The sequence below is a fragment of the Caloenas nicobarica genome, chromosome 20, assembly GCF_036013445.1.
Source record: "Caloenas nicobarica isolate bCalNic1 chromosome 20, bCalNic1.hap1, whole genome shotgun sequence".
In the NCBI taxonomy this organism is placed as follows: Eukaryota; Metazoa; Chordata; class Aves; order Columbiformes; family Columbidae; genus Caloenas; species Caloenas nicobarica.
The window spans coordinates 7,525,524-7,550,018 of NC_088264.1; the positions used below are offsets into that span (position 1 = coordinate 7,525,524).

At 46.7% G+C, this 24,495-nt stretch overlaps 1 protein-coding gene across 7 annotated transcripts in view; it reads left to right on the forward strand.

Annotated features, from left to right (window-relative positions):
• The window catches only part of PACS2 (phosphofurin acidic cluster sorting protein 2), a 68,945-nt gene that overhangs the window by 26,262 nt on the left and 18,188 nt on the right, over positions 1 to 24,495 (forward strand). Inside the window, exons 3-18 of one of the 7 annotated variants that reach the window (XM_065648882.1) lie at positions 1,359 to 1,448; positions 4,808 to 4,933; positions 6,931 to 7,093; positions 8,148 to 8,221; positions 8,981 to 9,061; positions 11,349 to 11,408; positions 12,659 to 12,816; positions 13,333 to 13,423; positions 13,937 to 14,014; positions 14,779 to 14,900; positions 15,652 to 15,787; positions 16,511 to 16,615; positions 18,129 to 18,235; positions 18,942 to 19,096; positions 21,193 to 21,303; positions 23,333 to 23,441. In XM_065648882.1, the coding sequence (XP_065504954.1) occupies positions 1,359 to 1,448; positions 4,808 to 4,933; positions 6,931 to 7,093; positions 8,148 to 8,221; positions 8,981 to 9,061; positions 11,349 to 11,408; positions 12,659 to 12,816; positions 13,333 to 13,423; positions 13,937 to 14,014; positions 14,779 to 14,900; positions 15,652 to 15,787; positions 16,511 to 16,615; positions 18,129 to 18,235; positions 18,942 to 19,096; positions 21,193 to 21,303; positions 23,333 to 23,441 (1,766 nt within the window). The remainder of the gene's footprint in view (positions 1 to 1,358; positions 1,449 to 4,807; positions 4,934 to 6,930; positions 7,094 to 8,147; positions 8,222 to 8,980; positions 9,062 to 11,348; positions 11,409 to 12,658; positions 12,817 to 13,332; positions 13,424 to 13,936; positions 14,015 to 14,778; positions 14,901 to 15,651; positions 15,788 to 16,510; positions 16,616 to 18,128; positions 18,236 to 18,941; positions 19,097 to 21,192; positions 21,304 to 23,332; positions 23,442 to 24,495) is intronic. The other 6 variants (XM_065648878.1, XM_065648876.1, XM_065648879.1 and 3 more) reach the window with 6 other exon arrangements.

A 24,495-nucleotide genomic window follows, 5' to 3' on the forward strand; every position in this document is an offset into this window, starting at 1 on the left:
CTGCGTTTCCCATCACTCCTTGCAGCCTCCTCAACAGTGATGTTCAAAGAGTTGTCAACTTTATTTCCCAAGTTGTTGCTCTGTTTATCTGCTGAGGTCTTTTAAAAGCAGCTATATTTGGTCTGTCATTAGATTTCGAGTTGCGTAACAAGTAAATCAAGACTGCTGCTATTAGGAGCTTTGCACCAACGGAACAGATGCTGCCGTTGCCAGCGGTGAGGCGAGCTGTGCTGTGCGCGCATGTGCTGCTGTTCCTGGGGGAAGCCCTTGGGTTTCTCACCCTGTTCTGCTGTCTGTCTGTCTGCTTGCTGACCTGCTGGAGCTCAGGTACCTCGGCGGTTCCACAGAAGAGCTGAGGCACCGCTGCAAATGACAGTGTTTGCTCTGGCTGCTGGAGCGATGTGTTTGGGGATGTAAGCAAGCCTCTGCTGCTTTGTCATCTCAGGATGCTATTTGAGGCTGATATGAGCAGGCCAGATCTTCCTTTGGATGTAGCTGGGAGGTGTTTATCCAAATCTCTGCCCCCCCAATCTGTCTGTGATTTCCCAGGTGCTGCTTTTTTTGAGAACTACAGTTCTGTGCTGCTGGGAGATCAGCCCGTCTGGACAAAGCCAGATCTGCAACCTCAGCAGAACGTTGAGCCAGGGACCTCTGAAACTTGCCACTGTGTTTGAACAGTGCAGAGATTTGCTAGGCAGCAGTCTGTTCTTTCCTGCTAGTTTTCCCTGAAGCATCCCCTGAAATTAAATACTCGCAGAGTAAATAGCCCAGTAATTCAGTTAGTGAACAGCAGCCCAAACACAGTGTTGATTTGGAGTTGCCCTGTAGCACTGTCAGGTCTGCAGACTCCACTGCGATGCTTAGTGTATTTTTTTTCTTTTATGACCCCAACTACATGCAATTGTTTAAACAAGTTAAAATCTCCACTTTGCCCAGGGAGGGGTGTGTGCACAAAAAGACAAGACCAGTCCATCATGGCTAACGCCGGAGATACAAACATGACGCTGCAGCCTCTGAACCCAGGAGATGATGAGCCTTGTACCTATTGGCTGAAGTGATGAAAATACAAGACTTGAACTTGAGGGGTGGGGGTTGACTCAGCTTTTGAGTGTGGGGTTTGGCAGAACAAAAGCTGCTTTGTTGCAGTTAGGGACAGTAAATATGCCCAAATCTTTATTAGCCAAATGCCTCCCTTTCATCTCATTAATATTTCACAGAAGTGCAAGGTCAGACCCATTCGTTCGCTTTCTCTGCAGTAGTCCTTGGCCATGTTTCCTGGTTTCCAGCAGATAGGCCTGGGGTGGGATGCAAGGGCTGGCTTCTGGGGAATTCACCCCTTGGACTTTGTTTCTGTGCAGGGCTCCAAGCGCATCCTGCGCTCCCATGAGATTGTGTTGCCCCCGAGTGGACATGTGGAGACGGAGCTTGCGCTGACCTTCTCGCTGCAGGTAAGGTGGGAATGTGGCCTTCAGGCGTGCGTGCTTGCTGGACTCGCCGCTTTGCAGTGAGCAGAAGTGTTTTGTGGGTCCAAGGTGAAGACCCTTCTAGCGCTGCCAGAGGTGCTTGTTCTTAAGGCAGTTCCAGCCATTTCCGAAGAGTTGTCTGAGTTCTTCTGCTTGTCTCTGGACAGTCAGCTGTAGGGAATTCGAGCAAAAATGGCCCAGATGCTTTCAGGATCTCAGGAGGTGGAAGCCCACTAGGAAAGCTGCCACATAAACCCTTAGAATTATTATTGGGGCTAACCCTGCATCATGGAAGGTGGATCTCTAATCCTGACTTCTCTGGGAGGAAGTGGCAAGTTAGACGCTTGCCACAATTTCCACATCCTCAATGCAACAACACAAGTTTGTCCGAATGGCCTCTGAGCGCTGAGGGCCTGGAGCAGGGTGCTGATTTGCAGTCTTGCGGGACCTTCCTCCTGCGTCCTGTGCCTGGAGCCCAGGAATAGGAGGATTTTGCAGTCTGTCCTGGCTGTGACGGGAACCAGAGCAGGATGGATCCTGTTTGCCTTTTGTTGCCTTCCTTATCAATGGGCACCGGAGAGAGGCAGCCAGGGGGGGTGGCATGGATTAGCAGGCTGATGGAAGGAGTGGGACAGGTGAATCTCTGATTTGGAGTTACTGAGGGATGCACCATTTGGGGAAGCTGGAGCAGTACGCAGACAGTTACTCCTGGCTCTAGAGTCATAGGAATTAGCTGGAAATTGGAGAAAATGTGTTTCGTTTGTTCCTCTTTTCCTCAAAGCATGCTGCCCTGCTGCTGCCTCCTGAGCAGGGAAATAACATAAATAAAGGCTGACCTCCTGCAAGCAAGAGGGAGGACCCTGTCTGCATAGAGCAGAGCCAGATGGACACTCAGGAGCATTCTTACCTGGTTTATCTATGTCTTGGGTACTGTTGGTTAGATCTTGAAGTCAAGAGCTTGATCTGGTAAGGAGAAAGGCTGAAGTGATGATGTGAAACAGACTGGTTGTTACTCTGAGACCTGGGCAGACTTGAGGCAGGTAAGATTTCATTGCAGGTGGATGATAACGCTGCAGCTGCCCAGTCAGCTACACAGATGGCTGATGCTTCTGATCCTGTCCTGATGCAGCCCACAGACTGGGTTAACTGCAGCATTGCATCTCTTTCGTGAACAGAAATAACAAAGCCATGTGCCAGGAATACATATGCTTGGGTCCTGGGGCTGTAGCTTTCCCATAGTTGGGAGCAGAGCTGTAAGATGAGCCAGATCTCCCTCTGCCAGTCCTGTGTCAGCAAGGAGCAACTATTTCTGCAAATCTTTCTGAAATTAACTGGGAATTTTTTTTTTCCTGGGACTTGGAGCAATGCTGCAGCAGGGCACAGAGCATTGCCTCAAACTCTGTTTCCCCTGAAGGGTCTGGGAACTGAGCCAGAGTAAGGGAGAAAAATGTCTGTGACACTGAGCCTTCGGAAGAGATGAGCAAGGTTAATGCAGAGGTGTGCTGCTGGTCTCTGACTGCAGGAAGGACTGGTGGTCTTGGATGCAGTAGGACCCGGGAAGCCTTCCCAAAATAGCACAGCAGGGTTTTTATGACAACTTTTATTGTTTCTTAATTGGACAATAACTGGAAGCTACATCTAGCTAACAAATGCAGCAAAGCCAGATATAGTCTGAATTTAGTGCCTGGGATATATTTGAGAGTGGCGATAGGCCACAAAGGAGAAGCATGTGGATGTCACAGCACAAGAAGGTCTCAGTGTCTTGTAGCAGCCAGTATCTCCATGTCACCCTGTCACCTCCCAGGGGCAGGGAGATGGTAGATTTGAATGCAAAGGGTGCCTCTGGCTTTTTAAGCCCCTCTTACCTCTTCCCCCTAATAACTTTCTTCTGTCCTTGTTTAGGGATGTTGCATGTCTGTAAAGTCATGGGGTTCATTTGTGTCTGGATGCAGGTGTGTTTTGAGGTTGTCTTTTAGTAACAGGGGCTGTTGTTCCTCTCTCTTTCAGGGCCTCTTCCTTGCACATTGCACAGTAAATCCTGCCCTTGCAGAGCAATCAGTTAATTAGTATTCTGCTTGTTTGTGTGGCCACTGCTCCCAGCTCTCTGTGTAGCAGTCAGGCTTGCTCTGGACTGCAAATTAATATCTCGGGGTTTCTGGTGGCACTCAGCATTTGTATTCATCAAGTGTTTTGATCATCAGGAAGTTATTTTCATAATATCACAAGGGGGCCGGAGGGGAAATGTAGGTCTTGCCTGTGAGAGAGGCATCCTTCACTTGGGAATGTCCTGTTTGAGATCCCTGCGATTAGGTTCTCCTGTCTGCAGGTTACTTAGTGCTCTGTATTTTGTGTATTTGGAGCCTGTGTCCCATTCACCTCTCTCCTCAGGATGAGGCTGCTGTATCTTTTCTTGAAGACTGCTCTTCCATTGCGTGGCTGCTTCCTCCCACAGCCAGTGAGCTGGGCCCCGGGGACTGTCAGCGCTCCGGCCACTGTCCCGGCAGAAGGCAGGACCTGCCTGCACTAGAGCTCTGCGCACACGAGCGGGACAAGCTGAGGCAGCAGGCTTAGCCCTGCTCTTCCTGTAATAGTCTCTGCTTGACTTCACAGCTGCTCTGTTGGGCAGTTGTTTGGGAGATACATAAACATACGTATTTTCTTGTATGGAATATATCTTGGAAGGGTTTGTCTTTGAAATGTAGCCTGGCAGTAGGACAGGGTTTTTCTTGAGTTAATTACTTAAAATAAAACCCCTTTGAGCAACAGAAATGTGAGTGTGCTAATGCTTGAAAACAGCGACACTTGCAAGAGCCGTGTACCTGAAGGAGACAGAGTTGTCCTGCAGAGCATCATCGTGTGACCACGTAGGTCTCTGTGCTTCAGCAGAAGAGGCATCAGCAAACCCGTGGCCTCTTCATAGCTGTGCCTCTCTTCACTTGCCTTTTAGGGTCCAACAGGCTCTGAAATGTGTGCAGGGGTCCCTGGCTGTCCCTGCTCGCTGTTTGTGCTCCCGGGCAGCACCTCGGGGGCTGCAGTTCTGGGCTGGTGGGGGAAGCGTCTCCTGGAGGCTGCTCACGCCTCTGGAACCGGGCTTGGGCTCAGCCTTTCCTAAACTGAACAGCTCCTCGGTGCCCCTGGGGTGTGTTTTCAGTGGGGGGAAACAAAAGCCCGGAGCTGAGCTATTGATGACTGGTTCCTTGGGATAATGAAGTGTTGTCCACCGCGTCGGCTGTAGGGTCTTCTAAAAGCCCTGAGGTTAATCCCTAGGAACTGAGTTTATTTGTGAAGCAGGTAACTAATGTCAAGAGACATAATAAACTTTTCCATTGTGTTTCCAACTGCAGTACCCTCACTTCTTGAAGAGAGAAGGCAACAAGCTTCAGATCATGCTGCAGCGGCGGAAGCGGTACAAGAACCGAACCATTTTAGGCTACAAGACTCTGGCCGTGGGGTCCATCAACATGGCTGAGGTGAGCAGCATTTGACGTGATCTGTTTGCAAAGGTGGGCGTTCTGTCCTCTTTAAACCCAGTGTTGTCACTTTCCTCACTGAGAAGAGCCTGGTGGGATTTTATATGGCTGTCTTAACTGTAGTCAGGATCCACAGGGCAATATTTTAAACAGATTTTACTACTGAGTAAAAATATTGGACATTTTCTGGATAGTATCTTGAGAGCTAAAGCTTTCACAAGGCTAGCTTATTAACTTGTGAGGGTTTTGTTGTTGTGTGGTTTTTTTAGAGTGCATAACAAGACAGTCACTCGTGCAAGCCTTCCAACCCTGTGAAATATTAAAGTTAAATCAAGGTTTACTGTCCTTCTCTGTGCCACTGTGTAAGAGTTCAGGATCAAATAGTTTCTCTCATTTTGCATGACACACGCTTTGCAATTCTTATTTCATGACTGTTGGTAATTTATGTGGAATTCTATTCATGAGAGGTAAATGATAAAATTTTCAGATTTACATCTGAAAATTAATGCCAGAATCAAGTATGGCTAAATTATTCACTAAGGCTTTCTGAGTGGCTTAGCTCCATGCTTCATTATTTCATGCCCTGTTTAATCTCTGTGGTTTCTGTTTCTGAGAATTTAGAGTAGCAGTAGCAAGTTCAGCTTAATACCAGTATTTTTCATCAAACTGCATTCTGTCAACAAATCACTTCCAGCCAAAATAAGCTAGTATTATGCTGTTGTGAGTTATTACTGTATTAAATAAGTCCTTATAAAGATCACTCCTTGTATGCAAGTTCAGCTTCCCTTAGACATGCAGTAAATGGTGAACTCCCCATTTGAACTGGCCAAATTCTGATTTGTGGTGGCGTAGCTAACATTCTTCCTGTAGTGTGTTTGATTTGTTTAGGAACTAGAAATTAAATACTGCTGAAAGGCTGAAAACATGTGGGCCCATTAATTAGACCAATCAGTGAACTTTTAAGTGTTGGGCATTTGCTGCTGTGTGTGGTTTGTCTTTTGTCTTTTTGTAATGTCAGCTGACTGAGGTTAGAAAGTCAAACATTTTTCAAAGATTCGCTGTGCTAGGAAATAGTTGCTCTCCAGCTCATCTGGAATATTTCTGAAATGGAAGACTTCAGGAAAACAAATTTTACAAGCCCCCCCACACCTTTTGCAGTTTATAGTATAGTGACCCCTAAATAGCACTGACATATTCCTTAAAATTAAAAAAAAAAAAAGTTCTCTTAGCTGCTGAAACAAAGTGGTGAGCCTGAGCTGTTTCAGAGCAGGGAGGCCATATGTTCCTCATCAACTCAAGTCTTTTTAAAGCCTCGTGAGGAGCTGACAGAGCAGCCTGGTGTGCGTTAGAAAGCTGAGGTGCAGGTGTGGGGAGTGCTTTCTAACTCCCACAGGGCAAGAGAAAGTAAGTCTGAGGTTCTGGGCAGAGCCCTGTGAGTGACAACGGAGAAGCTCACATGGAGATGTCCTTCTGTCTCCACCATTGTCTTGTTTTTCATGACCCACTGCTTCATCATCCTGGGCTGGCCACCTCCTGTGAGATTCAGATGCCAGCTCTCTGGACCAGCGTTTTTTGCTTTAGGAAGCACTTTGCAGCTGTACCTCTCCAAGAATTTTTGCCTTTACTGACTCATCTGCTTAAGTTCCTTAATTAGACGTTCATAAGGTTGGTAACTTGATAATTGAAATCAGTACTGTGCTGTGGAAACAAATACGTAGTAATGAGATAGCTGGGTATTGTGCTTCAAGGATAAGCTTATCTGTCAAGCTCAGAAGGCTTTTTCTTTCCCTCCATCACTCCTACTAGTAGTCAAATAAAATCTCTACCAACATAGTGTGTTGCCTGCGAGTGGCTCCTGCAGTTGCAGCGTGTTGGCTTGCTTTTGTACCTGGAAATGTAGAGTAACTCTATTAACATAAATAACTCTTGTAGTATGCAAATTATGCAAGTTTAAATGCATTTATGTGCAGATTGGTACTGCTTAATTTCCATCTCAGGTCATGCAGCACCCAACAGAAGGTGGGCAGGTTCTGAGCCTTTTCAGCAACATCAAAGAGGCTGCAGTGAAGGTAGCAGAAATCTGGATCTTCTCCTTGTCAAGTCAGCCAATTGACCATGACGACAGCACTATGCAGCCCAGCCAGAAAATCAAGTCTACAGGTAAGAGTAGAACCACCTGCTCTGAGGACCAGTGTCTTCCTGAACTAGCTGGAATTAAACCCCACCTGGGCTTAGATGCTTCCTGGGACAAATGAAAACTGGTTTTCACAAGTCGCTGTGTCTATAACTGATTAATGCAAAGAAAACCAACTTTGCAAACCTGTTGCTGTGTAAGCAGGGAGTGTGACAGGAGTGAGGGATTGAATTGTCAAAGCTGCTCCTGTGTCTCACACCAGGCCTGAGCCATCCAGCAAGGGCTAGCTGTGTTCTCGCCAATGCTCTGCCAGCATTACTGTGGGTGTGTTGAGAACCTGGAGCTTCTCACCTGGCTAACAGTCGTGTATTCAGGAGGTTCACATTTAAGCTATTTTTCCAACTTATTTTTCTTTTGGGTATTCTGCAATAAATACCATTAACTTAGATGAGACCTGCAAGCCTGCAACCTGTTTTGCTGTGGACTGTGGCCTAGTTTAATGAGTATAAATCCATGGTTTTATGCAATATATAGGGAAGTCATTTGTTTTCTACTCCTGACAACCTTTTTATATGGTACGAGCCTTCTGCCCACTGCTATAAGAGTGGCTGTTGATGGTAGTGCACACAGGTGCTTGTGTGGTGTTGCCTAAGGCCGGGCAGCTCACCCAAGTGTCATTTCAATAAAGGATTTAGACTCTCCTGGCATGTCTTACTTTGCTCATTTAAGCCAGTTATGCCCATGTTAAGGGGAAAAGTAATTTCCCATGTGCAGAAACCTCTTTACTTGCTGCTGTCTACCAAGTGGTTCCTGCCAGGGCAAAAAGGGTGGTGTTTCAAGGAGCCTTATCTGTGTGCTGGTCCTTCCTTCCTATTAGGTGGTTTTTCCTTGTTCCTTACCTCCAGGCATTTCTCATCTCACTGGTTCTAGCACAGATAGAAGATAAACTGGCAGGCATCTCCTCGTGTGCCTCCTTTCTTGCTTTGTGACTGCTAGTTGGTGGTTTCTGCTCCTGAGATGACTGTCCCCTCACCTTAAAGGAGTTTCACAGGATCTCTCCCCTCTTTCCTTCCCTTTCAGACAACTATTCCGAGGAAGAGTACGAGAGCTTCTCTTCTGAGCAGGAGGCCAGTGATGATGCCGTACAGGGCCAGGTACTGTTTAGGGCATGGCTTCTCCCTGCAAGAGCTTCAGTAGAGCGTCTACACTCTCAGGTCGTGATTGAAACTAAAAGCCTATTTCTTTAGCTAAACCATGACAGTGCAAGACTGTCACCAAGTGTTTGTGCGGGCCTTCTGCCACTGCAGCTAGTAACCCATTTTTTCCACCATGCTGTGATTTATCTCTTCACGTGTTTAGATTTGAACTCCCTTTAAACACTGAAACATTAGCATCTTTGTGTGTTTCTCTGCTTAATGGTCAAAGCATCAGTTGATTGCTTCTGTAATGCTGATTGGATTCAAAGAGCCCAGCTAGATCCCCAGCTGTAATTAAAGGGCCAATGGGGTCTGAGTCAATCTTTACTCTTTAATACCTTCTGCAAAATAGGTCCTTGTAGAGAATGCCCTGGGTAGATGTGAGATGCTTTTGAGTTTGGTTCTTATTTACCTTGCACCTCTTAGATGGTATTGAGAGAGGAACCCGTTGAAATGTGGGTCTGTGGCTATCCTTGTTCCTTGAGTGTAGAACTAGGGCTGTTTCGCCTCTCCAAGCTGTTACTCCTGGCTGTCTGCAGACCTGGTTCACTTCCTTTTCCCTCTGCCATCAAACATCATAACTGCAATTAAGACAAATGCTGAAAGCCTGAAAGACAGAGTGGCAGGTTCATCTTCATAGAGGGAATGCTTTTAGCACTTAAATGCTCATGTGTCCCCAAATCACAAAGGTAACACAGGAATCCTCTTTCTGTTCAGGATTTGGATGATGATGAGTACGAGCTGGGGAAGCCCAAGAAGCAGCGGAGATCGATAGTAAGAACGACGTCCATAACCAGGGTCGGTGGAAATTAGTTTTACTAACACAGATGGGGTTTGGCGAGCATGCATGTGGCTTATGGGAGCAGCAGCACCAGATGTGCTGGCCCAGCAGAGAGCTTGGGGGCACGGTCACAGCATGTGAAGAGTTAGCAAAAGCAGCCAGCTCAGGGAGCAGGGCTGTCTGAGGTGTGTGCATGTGCTCTCATCTAAGTGTATGAAATTCCCCCCCTGTGAAGAAGCCACTGCAGCATCCATGCTCACGTAAATCCTGGAAGTAGCTTTAAGTGAAGGGAAGCTCTTCTGTTTTTGCTCTGCATGGGAGAGTCCAGTGGGAAAGTTTTAAAATGAAGTAGCTCAGTCAGGGGCTGGAGCTTGACAGGTAAACCTGAGATGATGCATGTGGTGCTGAGGCAAAAGAAATAGCTGGATATGGAAAGCTTTGTAAGTTGCATGCCTCTGGCATCCACCCTCTGGCAGCAAGCACGTATATGCCTGCAAAGCTGCACTTCAGTGTGGAGCAGTGACTTGTGCTTGACTGTGCCATAATGCAGCTTTCTGCACATGCAAGTGTTCATGCACGTCTGTGATGACAATAACTTGGAATCACCAGGACAGACTAAGTTTCTTTTTGGAATTAAGAGTAAGTTTGGAGATCATTGTACCTCCTGTGAGGCTGTTTCTGAAATCCATGTTTTGATAAGGTCTGAAATAAATCCTACTTTGACATGAATCTGCCACTAAAAAGATCCTGTGAGATCAGGAGCACGCTAGTTCATGTCCTTGGTGTCCTTAGTATTATTTTCAAGAGTCAGTGACCAGGCAGGACAAAATACACCACTCAATTAAGCAAATAACTTCCTCATAACAACATCTTTCTAGCCCCAACCTCTGAACTGATACTGAACCTGCAACATGTGGGGTTTGTGCAAAACTGGGTTCGATGCTGCCAGTTGAGTTAACATCAGCCCAGCTCCAAACCAGGCCTCCTGTCTGCCACCTGTCAAGCCAGTAATGCCAGCAAACAGCTATTGCTATGTCACCTTAGCTACCACGTGCTGTGTGTCCTCCCTCCACAGACTGCCGTGCTGGTCCAAGGGAGTCTGCGTGATGGATGGTTCTGCTTGGCATCCTGAGCCAGAGGACAGCTCTGACTATTGCGGGAGCATCTCAGCCTCACAAGTGCATTGGGGACAGAAACAGGGCAGTCTTTGGAGAGTCTTGTTTGAGGCCTGGTGAATTTATTTCACCCACATTTCAGCGGTCTAGAAGGTGGTTGCAGCTCGCAGGATCTGAGTTCGGAGGTAAAGGGTTAGGTTTGGAGGCATGGGGCGGTGTGAAGTGTCTGAGGCCAAGTGGGAGCAGGCAGTTTGACTTTCAAGAAGAGCTCATGTGAGATACAGGAGAGCCAGAAAAGAGCAAATTTCTTCACGTAAGAGTGGCCTGGTGCCAGCTAGTTTTTCCTTCCTTTCCTCCCGATGCAGGGATGCCACCTCAAATGCTCTGTACCAGCACTCACACCTGGCCTCTTCTTCCTTTTCTTCCGAATGTATAATACGTATCAGGTTGCACAGTGATGGACGGAGAAGGGCTGGGCAGCTCATGGCAAATCTCAGCTTTTTGGTCCTGAAAGAGAGAGGGAGCTCTTTGCTGCACTCCCTTGGTGTTTCCTTGCCCCAGTTTGGCTTGTGTTGTTTTAGACTCAGTGCCTGCTGTGTCCAGGATTTGGGGGTGTCAGACTCAGAATGCATTTTTCTGATAGGCAAGTGTTGAGGACAAGCCCCACAACTTTTTCAGCTGTGCTGCTCGTCAAATAAATGGACCTGGCAGGATAAACTGCAAGCTCCTGGAAAAATCAGTGCTTTATTTGGTAGAAAACACGTTTGTACTTTGGGTCAGTGGGTAGATGCTTGTGTTGACTCACCCTTGTTAAGAATCAGAAAAGCTGACTGTCAAATGTTTGCCAGAAATATATCAAATAGGTACAGGAGGCGGTCTGGCAGGTAAAATGCTTTGTTATGCCCTGTGTGTCCAACCAAGAATGGTGTGCCATCCGTCAGGGCCAGAAGATTAATAATGCTTGCTGGAGTGGGACCTAGGTGGTTGTAATGCAGGAATGAAAGTATCATAGGTGTGGAAAAGCTGATTTTGGCATAAGAACAGCAGAGGCTTAGTTTGTGGTGCCAGGAGCTGTTTGATTGAGGCAGCAACTAGAGCACCAGTGTCAGATGTGTTTGGGCTTCTTGCAGGCTGGGAGAAAACAGTTCACTTAACACTTTACTCATGTGAAAGTGTCTTTGACTTGCAGCAACAAAACTTCAAACAGAAGGTTGTGGCACTGCTGAAGAGGTTTAAAGTGTCTGATGAGGTAAGTAATTCATTCTGTAAACCTTCTTGTCTTGTGTGTTGCCCTCTGCTTGGTGCATCTTGCTTTAGTCTTCAGGAACTCTCTCCTGTTTCCTTCCTCCAGTTCCCTTCCTTTTGTTTTCAAGTCTGCAGTGGATGTGACCTCTCCTTCTGCCCTGGCCTTGCACAGAGGCTTGAGGGCCAACTTGAAAATGTCATCAGACATTTTATACATCAAGTTTTACCAAAAGCAGATTTTGGAAACCACGTATATACTCATTAGTTTTGCAGACTGCTTTGAAATGATCTTTGACCCTTTCAAAGGCAAGCAGTCTATGGTGTATATTGCTTGTGAAGTTAAATCGCAGCCTATTTGATCATCTTACTAGAACAGCCAGGCAAGACATTAAAAACTTGGATAGGGAACACAGGTCCACAGGAGAGTCAGCTGTCTGGTCAGAGCTGAAAAGGAAAGAGATCCAGGACCCAAGAAACCTGTGTAATGTTAAGTATCTAATATAAAAAACAGTTAAATCTCAATTGGCTGTGTGGCCGTGTGCTCATTTTGTGGCTTGTGGGAAAGAGTAACTCCTCGTGCTCCCTTACGCTTCCAAACAGTCCTGTTAGCTTTGCTGTTCTTCCCAAGTTAGCTCAGCAGAGTCAGCACCCACAGCTGAGGTCTCAGCCAGCTGAGCTGCCGTTCAAAAAGCAAGCCCTGAACTGTGCACAGCTGCCTGTTCACTCTGGTGTATCTGCAAAGCAACCTGTGCAAGTTTTGTGTGAGATATCTGTTCTCTTTGGCTGGCATCTGATCTTTGTTGGGGTTTCAGGTGCCTCCTGTGGACTTTTTTGTAATTTCTAACTGCTTTGGTATCGAATCGGGAGCTGTCATGGCAACTTTTTCAGTAAAACCCGAGACAGGTTACACTGGGAGTACTGCATTTCTGTGCTTTTTCTAAGAAAACTGGGGCTGCGTTAGGGAGCTTTGTTTATAGGATGGGGTTGAATAACGGACATAATCTCTGGTTAATAGCTTGTTTGTGGACGCTTAGTCCAATAGGTAACTCCTGCCTAACCAGACACTGACAAGCTTGACCCAAGCCCTAAGCACTTCTCATATACTTAATGTTTCTGTTGGATGTCGTATCCTTGCACTAGGAACAGAATCTTACTCACGGCTGGTGTGCTGCCATCCTTGGTGGAGCTCAGGTGGTGTGGGCTTGGTCTGGCTCCTGGCAGAGTCAGCGATCGCCGCTTTTGTCCTGTGTGTAGGTCCTGGATTCAGAGCAGGACCCGGCAGAGCACGTTCCAGAGGTGGAGGAGGACTTGGACCTTTTGTATGACACGCTCGATATAGAGAATCCCAGTGACAGCGGGCCAGAAATGGAGGATGATGACAGTGTCTTGAGCACTCCGAAGCCAAAGTTAAAGTAAGTGTGGGGTGGCTGATGCTGGGCCAGAGAGAGACCATGCACAGTGTCAGTGCAGATGAATGTGAAACTTTGCACCTGGTGCTTGGGATAGTGAGGACACCATTGCTTGTGTGGGGTCAATGTGGGTTCTCTTCTGCCACGGGAAAACGCTGGACTCACGTGCCCTGGATTTTATGGAAACTGAAGTTGCTGTTTGGTGTGTAGTGTCAGAACGTGCAGGCGTTCCAAGTAAGAGCTTTATAATATGGTCTGTGTGATGGGTGACCCGTTGGATCTATTAGATGGATGTTGATCAGTTAATGTCAGGGCTAGACAGGGGTCTCTCGACTTTCCAGCTTCTCTTGCTGTCCTGGACACCTCCCCCATGCTTTCAAAAGTAGCCTATAAATTCTAGCGGAACCATTGGGGAGCAGTAAGACACCCTGGGAACAGTCACGTTGCTTTGTTGTGAATGTGGTGGGCTTTCTCTGGTGTTTTTGATAATAAGCAACTGGGTTTGCTTTCCTTATTCAGACCTTATTTTGAAGGACTGTCACACTCCAGCTCTCAGACAGAAATTGGTAGCATCCACAGCATCAGGAGCCAGAGAGAGCCATCCAGTCCTGTAAGTCGTATTTCAAGAAGCTTGTCTATCTGCAGGTAATATAGCAGACCTGCACGGTCTGTTTGCATTTGTAAATTAAAGCACCTTCTCTGACCTCCTCCAAAGGCTTTGATGCAGAGATATGAATTTATTGCTAAGAAAACATGTTGTTTTGGGGGGTGGTGGGGTTTTTTATTTTATTTTAAAGCAAGTATTGTATTAACTCAAGGGGACATCTTCACGTTATGTACTGAATACTCGCTAATGGTATGAATAGCGTACCAGGCATATAGAATATCAGTCCTATTCCAGGGCACTTCCTTGCCTCTGCTGTTTGTTGTGCATCAGCTACTGCTTTGCCACAGCCCACACTAATGTGTTCAGTCCTGGTGTGGCCAAGAAGCACTCCTGGTCATCCTGGAGGGCTGTGCAATGTATAAACAGCGAAGTGTGTCTTTTGAAACACCTGATTCAGAGAGTGTGGCTGAAAACCATGCTGGTACTGTATCTCCTAATGATTTTTCTCCTCTCAAGCAGGTAGAAGTGCCTGAAAAGACAAAAAGTCTTGGAACCAAACATGCAGGGGACAGTATTTCTGACACTGTCTGTTATGTAAGTTGAAAATGCACTTGTTAACATTCCTCCTGTCACTTTTGGTGTCAGCCGTGGACTGCAGTCTGTAGCATGTCTGTCCATCCTTACTATTGCACAAGCAACACAACTTACGTAGGTAACATTAGCTGCAGTGATGAAAATAATGCTGAGTTCTCCTCCTGACCTTAGTTGTTGGAGGTTCTTGTCTTTCAACCTTTTGAAACTGAAATGCTTTATGTGACCTGTTTAAACAGCATTTCTCTTGGTTTGTGGAAGGCTGGCCCAAAGTGAGCTACTGAGCATGTATATCGTCCTGAAAAGTATTTTTCAGGGCTGTTCCATTTTATAAGGAGTATTTCTTCAAGCTGAATTGGCAGAAATCAAGCTGGTCATGGGGTAAAAAATCCCAAAGCTCAGGTTGCTCTACTGGGGACATGCAGTTTGTAACATTTCTCCCATGTCTTTCTCTCTCTGCTAGTTCATTTGGGTGAGCTGAATTAATCTGCGTTGCATGAAGAGGCATGTCCCTGGCTTTGAGCTGGGGGGGCGCCTATTCCCAGTGGTGTATCTGAGCACCTTTCCTACCTCCAGCTCCCTTGCAGGGCAGAGCTGGATACTGGTAGCTCCAGAGAGCCCTTATGGCTTCTCCTTTATGGCAGAGAGGGGCATGTCTGGAAGGGTGTGCTCCAGACAGAGCTGAGCCTGGTGCCTCCTGCCAGCCCTTGTGGTGAGACAGAGGGGAGGGTTTGTTCCCGATGACTCTGCTCCCTGTGTTTTTGCAGGAGTCTAACCAGCAAGCTGATGTCCAGGAAGCTGAACTTCCCACGCCAGATGTGTTTGTTGAGAAGCTCCCACCCAGTGGGAAGATCACGAAGACAGAGTCCCTCATTATCCCATCCACCAGGTAGGGTGGTGACACGGCCCTGCACCTGCTGCAGGGCTGCTCGGGAAGTCACAGCTTGCTAGCATTTGTTCAGAGTGGCCTTAAGCCGCAGACTGCAAGGAGACCTTCCTTGTGTTCAGGCATTGAAGTGATGGGTCTTGAGTACTTGATAAATGAATGCTCAGAATCCTGGAGGGCAGCACTGCTCTAAGATTGCTCCTGTCTCCTGTGTTGTAACCACTGCATGTCCAAGGAAGTTTTTATAAAACCTTGGAGCTGCTTGCTTGAAGATACCGTTGCAAAGTCAAAGTCTGATGCCTTAAAGGTGGTTGTCAAGTCTAAACTACGTCCTGTTAAACCTTCCCAAATAGGGTAGTGAATGTGGGCTTCAGCAACCCCACCATATAGTTCTCTGGTCATTTGCAAGCAAATAGATGTTCTTTCCAAGAGGTGTTCCTGTGCTGCTTTTGCGTGTGTGACTGCAGTTTGCATGGCTGGACCCTATTACGCTGGTGTAGCAGTAGCAGGGTGGTGGTGTGGGTCTCAGCATGGGCTGTGGAAATCTGCCTGGGACTCCTGGGAACATGTTCCGTAGCTGAACCATGTGCCCTGCACTATCAAAAGCAGAATTAGCAGGTCTCTGTCTCAGATCTATGTACACAATTCCCCAATGCCTCCACTCACATTGTTGTCAGACTGGGTGATCTGGGATTTGGGAGGGGTATGTCACTCAGATATGAGCCAGCTCTGGAACGCAAGCACGTCTCTCCAGCAGGTCTGAAGGGAAGCAGACGGGACGTCGGGGAAGGAGCACGTCTCTGAAGGAGAGGCAGCCAGTGAGGCCACAGAACGAGAGAGCGAACAGTCTGGACAACGAACGCTCTCCAGACACCCGGCACCACTTACAGGTGTGAAAAAGGTTCCTGTCTCTGCAGCCACTTGTAGTTTTTCCTCTTCTCCAACTGTCTCCTGTGGTCCCTTTCCTTCTGGTCCAATTGTTGTCCCTGCTGGAAAGAAACTGGGCCCTGCAGCTTCAGGAAGGAGGGAATTTACATCTTGGCTGATGCTTTATCTTCCATCCAGTCTGCTGGGTTTTGCCAGCTTGTTGCTTTGTCAGCCTGCCATAAACTGAAAACACTGGAAGGGATTGTCATTATTAGAAATGAACACAGGTGTGTTGAGGAAGTTACTCCTTTGAAATAAGGCAAATTGCTAGGGATTGCAAAAGGGCGCTGACACGTGCAGAGCATGCGTGCCATGCTTTTGTTAGCTGCAGGGCTCACTTAATTCCCTCCTTGAAGGAGACTGTTCCTGGCTTTTATGAATCCAAAATTCCTTGGGTTATTGTTAGCTGATATGAAGTGATATAAGTAAAAGTGCATGGCAGAAGGAGTAATGGCTAACAAAACCAAGGTGGCTAACGGAGGAGCCTGCAGAATAGTGCAGTGTTGAAGAAGCTGATGGGTGTCCGTCCCAGCAGCTGGCAGGGCTGCCTGTGTGCCTTTGGTGACAGTGTGACCAAGCACTGGCCAGCCACGCACAACCACCTCTCATGAACTGCAAGAGCTGGAGCTGATGGCTTAATGATTAGAGCTGACATCTCCTACTGTTCTCTGTGTCTTTATTTCCAGATCCCCAGGAAAACAGTGTATGACCAACTAAATCACATCCTGGTTTCCGATGATCAGCTGCCAGAAAACATTATTCTTGTCAATACTTCTGACTGGCAAGGCCAGGTAAAGGCAGGAGACGTTACCTGAAGCACAGTTCTCCTTCACTGTTCCTCCTCAGAAATGGACAGGCCTTGAGCTCTACCACTAACCAAGTAGGTTCTGCTGCTTGGTTGGAAGAGCAGTGGTGGTGCGTGGGGGCTGGCAGCATACTGAGTGTTCAGTGCCTACAGATTGGAGTTCGTTTGACCAGGCGATGCTGTGGATCTTGTCAGTCTTTTGCCACCTGAGTCTTTCCGCAGAGGTTTTTTTCTCTTCTAGGAAATGCCATTCCTTTTGGTTAGCAGCACTCTGGGAATGGCTAGACCCTTGCACTCAAGAGCCTGCCTCTCAGCTGTGGTAGACTGGGACAAAGGAAGCAGGGAGGACTGACCTGTGGTTTAGGCTCAGATTTCTAGGCACAGGTGGTGAACACAGGAGAAAATATTTCAGGTCAGCTCTGTTGCCTTGCATGCACACTTATGATTCCTGTCCACAGGTATGTCACCTCATCTTTTCTGAATTGAGTGATAGTTGTGTTAAGGAGAACCCTGAGCAGTGCCTGCTTATGCTGGCAACATGGGTGAGTTTGTTATGAGTTTGGGACAAATGTTGTTCCTTTCAGAACCCTAGTCTGAGAAAGCAATAAAATACATGTGTAAGATAACCAGTAAACACGCTGGCTGGTTGTGACCAGTAGAACTTACGCCAGGCTTGTGGAGTTATGTTGTCTGGTTTGGCTTTGTGCTTCTGGAAGAACTAGGGTCTCATTGTCTGAGAGAGGAAAAATACCAACTGAGTAGTGGTTCCAGTTTCTCTATACTTGGAAGACAAAGAAATGCCTTCTAGAGGTGGACAGAAAGCATTGCAGGTTGTCTTCCAGTAGTTTTAACACCTTGTGCCTGCAGTGTCGGAGGACACGAAGATAGTGTTGGCTGGGGTGTATAGAGTAGCAGTGCAGAACCTGAGAGCGTGAGATAATTGCAGCGTCTCATCAATATTATGTCCATGCATACCCAAGGTGCGTGTTCACTTGTTTCCCATTAGCTGCATGGAGGGGAAACAGTCCCTCATGAGGAGCACGTGTGCTGGTAGCACCCTTCCCTTTTCTAGTGCTTGAGGGTAGGTGGAACATTGCATTTGTTTAAGTCCTTTTGAAATATGAGATGTAACTGCAGTTCCAGAAGCAGATGAGTAGACAGCATGTGCTCTTACCCAGTGGCCTTCTGCTGCTGCCCTGCTCGCTATGGCCATAAAGCCCCCGCTGTTCTAGAGCTGTCTTGCCATGTTTTGGATATAGCGTTGGTGTTTGTCAAGAAGGTGCGATGTTTCCATTTTCCTAGAGGAAGAGCTCTCCTTTGGGTGGTACACAAGGATGAGGTATTTGGGAAATAGCTGTATCACTTAAAAATTGGGCACGGGGAGAATGCCCATGCTTGGGTGTGAGAATACCTAGGAGGCTGGGGGAGGCAGATTTTCTTCTTGTGGCAAACTATACCAAAAAAGGACTATAAAATGTTCTGTTCTCTCTTCTCCTCAGTACCTATCAGATGTCTTGCAAAAGCATACCTTGCCAGTGGTCTGCACATGTTCCTCAGCTGATATTCAGGCAGCTTTCAGCACTATTGTCTCCAGGATACAGAGATAGTAAGTTCTCACCTTGCTTGTGTTGCTTGTCTGGTCTCAGCTCCTGTGCTGCAGTGTCCAGGGAGTTTTCCATCCAGCAGCTGAGAGATGCTTCTCCCTTCCGATGCTTCTCCCCAGTCTACTCTCCTGAAGTCAGTCATGTGGCTCTTCAGCACATGCCAACCCTGCAAAGTTATTGTTCTGCTGCATGTGGGGATATAAGTCTCCTTCAGTCAACACTGGTGGTTTTAAAAGGTTGTGCTTTGGAGGCTGCCTCGTAGGTGAGATCTAATAAGCAGTAAAACATGCAAAGCTAATAGGTAGGTTTTTAAATAGTTCTTGCTCCCCTCTCCTACGTAATTCCTAGATTAATTCCTCAAGGCATTCCCTAGATACCTACTGCGGGCTGTGGATACCTGAGTATGTTCTCTGACACAGCAGTTAGTTGCAATAAGTACATCCTAACCTAGATAGTTGAGTCTAGCCCTTTAGATAATCAAAATGTGTGAAAGGAGGAGCAAGGAGACCAATTAAGAAAGTTACTGAACAACGTTAACACTTTTATTAATAAATGTTTTAAGCTGCTGATAATCATTGTGATATTGTCTTGTGTATTCACCAAGGTCTCTTGTGCTATGGCTGTTATTAAACACTGGGTTTTTTTACTTGTTCTGCAATAACTGGTTGGAAGCACAATTGTGAATATGTTTCCTCTTTTTCTGTCTAGCTGTAACTGCAATTCACAGCCTCCAAACCCAATTAAAATTGCCGTGGCCGGAGCCCAGAATTACCTCAGTGCTGTATTGAGGCTCTTTGTAGAGCAGCTGTCTCACAAAACCCCAGACTGGCTTGGCTACATGAGATTTTTGATCATCCCTCTAGGTAAATAAGGAGCAATTTTTCTTCACAGAAAGATGAACGGGTTAAATGTGATGTGTTCCCCCGGCAGAAGCCCTCCTGGAAGCTTCGCCTGGGGTATGGCTGTGAAATGAGGCAAATGTCATTGTGTCGTGCTTGTGGTGCTGCTCTCGTGTGAGTGAATTTCATCTTTAGGTGCCTGATAGCAAAGTCTGCTGGTAAACATTTTGTCTGAAGCAAGGGGTCGAGTACTTCATCCACATACAGGGCGGTTCTTACGTATCTTTTTGTCGTGGTACAATGAATGCATAGAATAATGTTCTGCAAGCCCTTTCCCTGGCTGAAATATGAAATTCATTGGGCACCATGTTTCCCAAAGCGATAACCGTTGTTGCCTCCCTGAGGCCAACACAGAAAATATTAATGGGGGTGGGCGTGTGTGTGAAAATTTTTTTAAAGGCTCTGAAACTGCTGAGACTTTAAATTATTTAAATCACATGTATCTTTTGACCTTTCCTTTATGTGCTATTCTCCTTGGGTTTTTCACTCAGTTTTCCAGCACTTTATCTCTGCCCTTCCAGCAGCTCAACAAGCCCGCCTGGCTGGGAAGGTACCCAGCTTGGATCACTGTGCTGGGGGAGGTTGAGTGGCCTGATAACATCGGGGTCTTGTTGTAGTCGGAAATGTGAGGAATGTCGTAGCGAGGAGGCCTGGGAAGCCAAGCGGTCACTGGTTCTTGTGGGCAGGGGCATCTGGGCAATGCCAGTGGTGGTGCCAGAAGCTCGGCCAGTCTGAGACTTGTGGGAACAGGGCTCTTAGGGGATGTAGGCAACAGAAGACTCAAAGTACTTTTTCTCAGTGTATTCCAGTCTTCTAGGTTTGGGACCAGCTGATGGCAGTTGCTGCAGCAGTCAGAAGCTGCAGCCTGGCGCCGTGAGCAGTGGGGTTAGGCTGTCGAGTGGTGGGATTTGCAGAAGTCAAATGAAAAAGGCAGAGGAAGAGAGCTGGATCCTTCTGTCAGGAAGGCATTAAGTTTCCGAAGCGGCCGGCAGGAAGAGGAGAGTGAGCCCTTTAGGAAGTAAAACAAAACCAACAATAAACAAAAAAAATTCTGCAAGGTTAAATGTCCTCTGAATGAGAGTCTGTGTGACTGAGGACTTCGGTCCTCACAGTTCTGAAGCAGTTCCGCTGTCAAAGTGCTTTGTTCTGTGGTGTGTTTTTTAATTATCAAAGAAAGTTATAAGATTAAAAAAACAACCCCAAAACATGCTAAATCTTGTATTTCACTTTAAAAGAGAATATTTTCAAATCGTTGAAGACTGCAGGACAGAAAACTCTTCTTCTGAGGCCAGGAGACCAAAATGCCTTCGCTCTCCTGCTCAATACAAGTATGAAGTCAGATCTCCATCCAGGGCTGGAGGCTGGACACACAAACTTTCTGCAAGGAGGTCTTTCCGTGCCCATAGAGGAGCCATCAGGCTTAACTAGCGCAAGCAGGGACCTGATGCATATGCCCTGTAATCCCTGGACTCTGCCTTCTGTCTTTAATTACAGCCTATCAATTGAACTTACAGCCCTTCTCCACTGACTAAACAAGCCTCCCTGGGCGTTTTTTCCTGGTTGGGGACAATTGCCTCTTCTCAGTATCGCCGAACAGCCGTGGTGTGCGAATGGTGTTTGGAGGAAAGGGTCTGTCTCTGGGCAGGGGTGAGCTGGCTGCGGTGCAGCCTGCGGGCAGGGGAGCTGCTGCGAAAGCCGCTTGCAAAGCTGAGACTGAGATGGAGAACCCTGGGGCCTCTGCGTCTTCCAAATCATTTATTTCCTCAGCAGTTTCCCAGTCCTGTTTTCTTTGGCCTTTTAGAATTTAATTTGGTGCAGAGGGGAAGAGGGAGGTGTCACTGAAAGATATTAGTGGTGTTGAAGCAGTCTCCCTGCTGGGAAGTCGATTTGCATGCTCTTGTAGAGATAAGCTGGACTAAATTACTTGGTTATAATTGAAGAAATTTATTTCTGGGGTGTCTAGTGTAGTTTTGATTTTGGAATTTAATCCCTTAGAGATAAAAACATACTTGTGTTCAGTGCTGGGAAGAACAACTGCCATGTTTTCCTTTCTTTCTTAGGCTCTCATCCAGTGGCCAAGTATCTGGGGTCTGTAGATTATAGATACAACAACTTCTTCCAAGATCTAGCCTGGAGAGATCTGTTCAACAAACTTGAAGCACAGACCACTGGTAAGACCATGTGTCTGTGTCTGGCCTGTGTGGGATAAAAGGCTTGAATGAGTAATTTTAGCAAAGGTCAAGCAAATACAAGAGGAAGCAGACAAATGTTTTTGTTCCTCTTTTCTCCTCACTCCAGCACGTTCCCTTTTCAGATGCTGACCTTTGTATGTCCTCCACATGGTGGTTTGCAAACAGTTGTTGGCTCCCAGAGGCACTCGCGGCCTCTGAGTCTCGCTGGTTTTACCTGGCTCTCGGCTTTGTTCTTTGGTGTGGAGGTCTCGCTACCAAGTTCAGTACATTGCTTTGTTTGGCCCTTCAGAAAACTGTCCAGCCTAGAAGATTTGGAAAACTGGAAACTCTGGGAGGATTAACTTCTGTTAGTCGTGCATGAGAATGACCTTGACATTTCTGAAACCTGCTGGCAGGATCTCTTTCATTAAAAAATAATTGTGTTCTTCGCCAGTGTTAATAACGTGGGAGCTGACCTAGGTCAGATCAACAAATTCCTCTTCCGATCAGAGTATGTTCTGGGCCAGGATAAAGCCTTACTGTATGTTAAAGTACTGATTTGCTTAAAATATTAACGATTACAGTTTTTCCATCCGTTCCTTCGAGAATGGAAAGAAACAGGAAAGAGGAGGATTTGCATCTGATGTTAAGGGCTATATGAAGGCTTGAGACTTGACTGAGGAGCGATGTTCTCGTGGCAGCATATCGCAGAGAAATGTCACTAGAAGGAAAAAGCTTTGGAGTTTTTGGAGTGCCGTGAGGTTGGAGAGGTGGTGGTTTTCATGTTGGAATTGCAGAGTGCTCGAGGCTGCAAGGATGTTCCTGGAAGTCCTCTAGCCATGAGAGGAGAAGAGAGAGGCCTCTTCACTGGTGACTGTTCAGAGCTTTTTCCGGCAGATGGGAACTTGGCTGGACAAGACCCTGGGCAGCCTGTCTGAAGGTGAAGCTCATCCTGCTTGGAGCAGGAGGCTGGACTGCAGATCTCCTCATGTGCCACCCGACCTACGCTTTTCCTTGACTCTAAGCTTGTGGAAGAACAGATGTCTGGAACTGATTTCTTTTAATTCCTTGCTGCACTTGAAAATGTAGACAAATGTCAATACAAACTTGATTTTTTTTCATCTGGGTTAGGAATACTTCATTAGCTATAGAAATCCAGCTTGAGATCCATATCTGTTCTTTAGTTGGTTGTATGCTGCAGCCCTTATTTATTTGCCTGCATGCTATGAGGAAAATGCAGCCTGGTTTTGTGCAGTCCAGACCTTGTAGATTCTCTGGTGAAGGCATAAGACCTGGCAAAGAATCATAGCTTTTCACAGTTCACTGTTCAAATACAAAGAATCTGGGTTAAAATGTCCATTAAGGTATGGAAGTGCCTGGTGAAGATTCCCCTGATCTCACAGTTGAGGCTCCTTGCTTGAAACCAAAGAAATATGGAAGGCATTTAGGAAATGTTGTCTTGTCAACTTGAATCAAACGCAATTCACAGATCCGAAGCATTCTTGCTGCTACAAGCGTGATCTTTGTGCTCTTCCAACCCTTGTGTGGCTCTCGGGCTTTCCGGTTAACTCAGCAAGGCCGTGAATTCGCTAAGAGATCAGGTACCTCAAACGCTGGTGTGAGCAGAGCAGCTGGCCAGGCCCTGGAGGAGTTGGCTGGGCCCTTTCTTCTGCAGATACCTCCAGGAAAGGTGCACAAAAGCCTCAAGTTGACTCTGGGTAGGTACACATTTTCAAAGAAAAGCACTTTAACAAATAGGAAAGAGCCATAACGCTTCAGTCAATCATGCTGGGTACGGACGTCTATCTAGTGCGCCTTCCAAACGTGTTCACCTCGGAGCTCTTGTAGGGTGTTTGGATTTGGTGAGGCAGCTTTACCGTGCTCTGGGGTGGGCTGCAGAGCTGCCTTTGGCAGATGCAGTTCAGAAGCAGCTGGCTGGGAACCACCAGCTGCTTGGCTGAGCAAATGAGGGACAGTGCTGGTGATGGTCTGAGATGTCACTTAAATTGTTTTCTCTCCTCTGTTGCAGTTTCAGAAACACCTGATGTTGTGTCCCGGATAACGCAGTATATAGCAGGGGCAAACTGTGCACACCAGTTGCCCATTGCTGAAGCGATGCTGACATACAAGCAGAAAAGGTAATGTCACTGTAACACTGACTTTCCTGAGGGAGCATCAGGTTGAAAGCAAAGTGCTTTTCTCATCAGTCTTAAGATCACTCAAGTGATGAACACCTTGGGAGCCTTACGGTAGCTGCACCCAGTGATGTGTGTGCTGAATCTACAGCAGTGTGATTCCTTTAAGTGCAGTAATGTCATTGAAGATCTGAAAGGCTTGGGGAAGTGGCAGCTATGCAGGATGGGGAATGCACAGCTTGTATCTGCTTAGGTTCTGGAGATCTCTTAGCACAGAGACCTTAGGTCTGCAGCATTTTCCCCCAGAATATCTTCCATGAGACCTGGCTTTTTTTTGCACGGGTGTTGAGAGAACTGAAGCCCTTTCCTTTTAGAGTGTAAACAGCAGAGCTGTTCTCAAGAGAGACAAAATCCTTGTTGACTGGCAGTTGCAGGCTACCAGGGCTCCTGCTGGGGAGGGCTGACATTCACCAGGTTTTATTTCAGCTTCTCTTAAGGGATAAGCAGCCTGTAGGAGGGAGAACTGGGATCTGAAAACAAGATTTAGAAGTATGTACAGCCTCATGTGGCTGTGGTCCAGGAGGAAGAGTAACTGTCACTGAAGGGTAGAGATCTGTTGTTTCTGAAGCACAGAGGAGAATAATCGACTCCAACTCGCATCCCAGTAATTTCTGAGAGCAGGACAAACACTCAGCTCATGTGATTTTTCGCTGTTAGGGACTAGCAATCCCCTATAAGGCATGGGTGATGTTAGTTGTTAATTACTACCCAGCCCATGTTACATCTGATCTTTCATTTTTGGTCCATTAACATCCCTTATTGATGCCTTCTTTGTGCAAGAACTGAGAGGGATTAAAGGTGTCGGTAGAGTCACTTTTTTCATAGGATCACTGAATCATTTTGATTGGAAAAGACCTTTTTTTTGCTCATTTTGGAAATGCTCATTGTATATTGTTTTTTCATTCTGGTGCCTGCTCTACATTATTTTGCAGAAATGATTCAGTAGAATTTAGCCCATTCTTCATGCTCTCCTAGGGAAAGTATTTCCAGACTGACT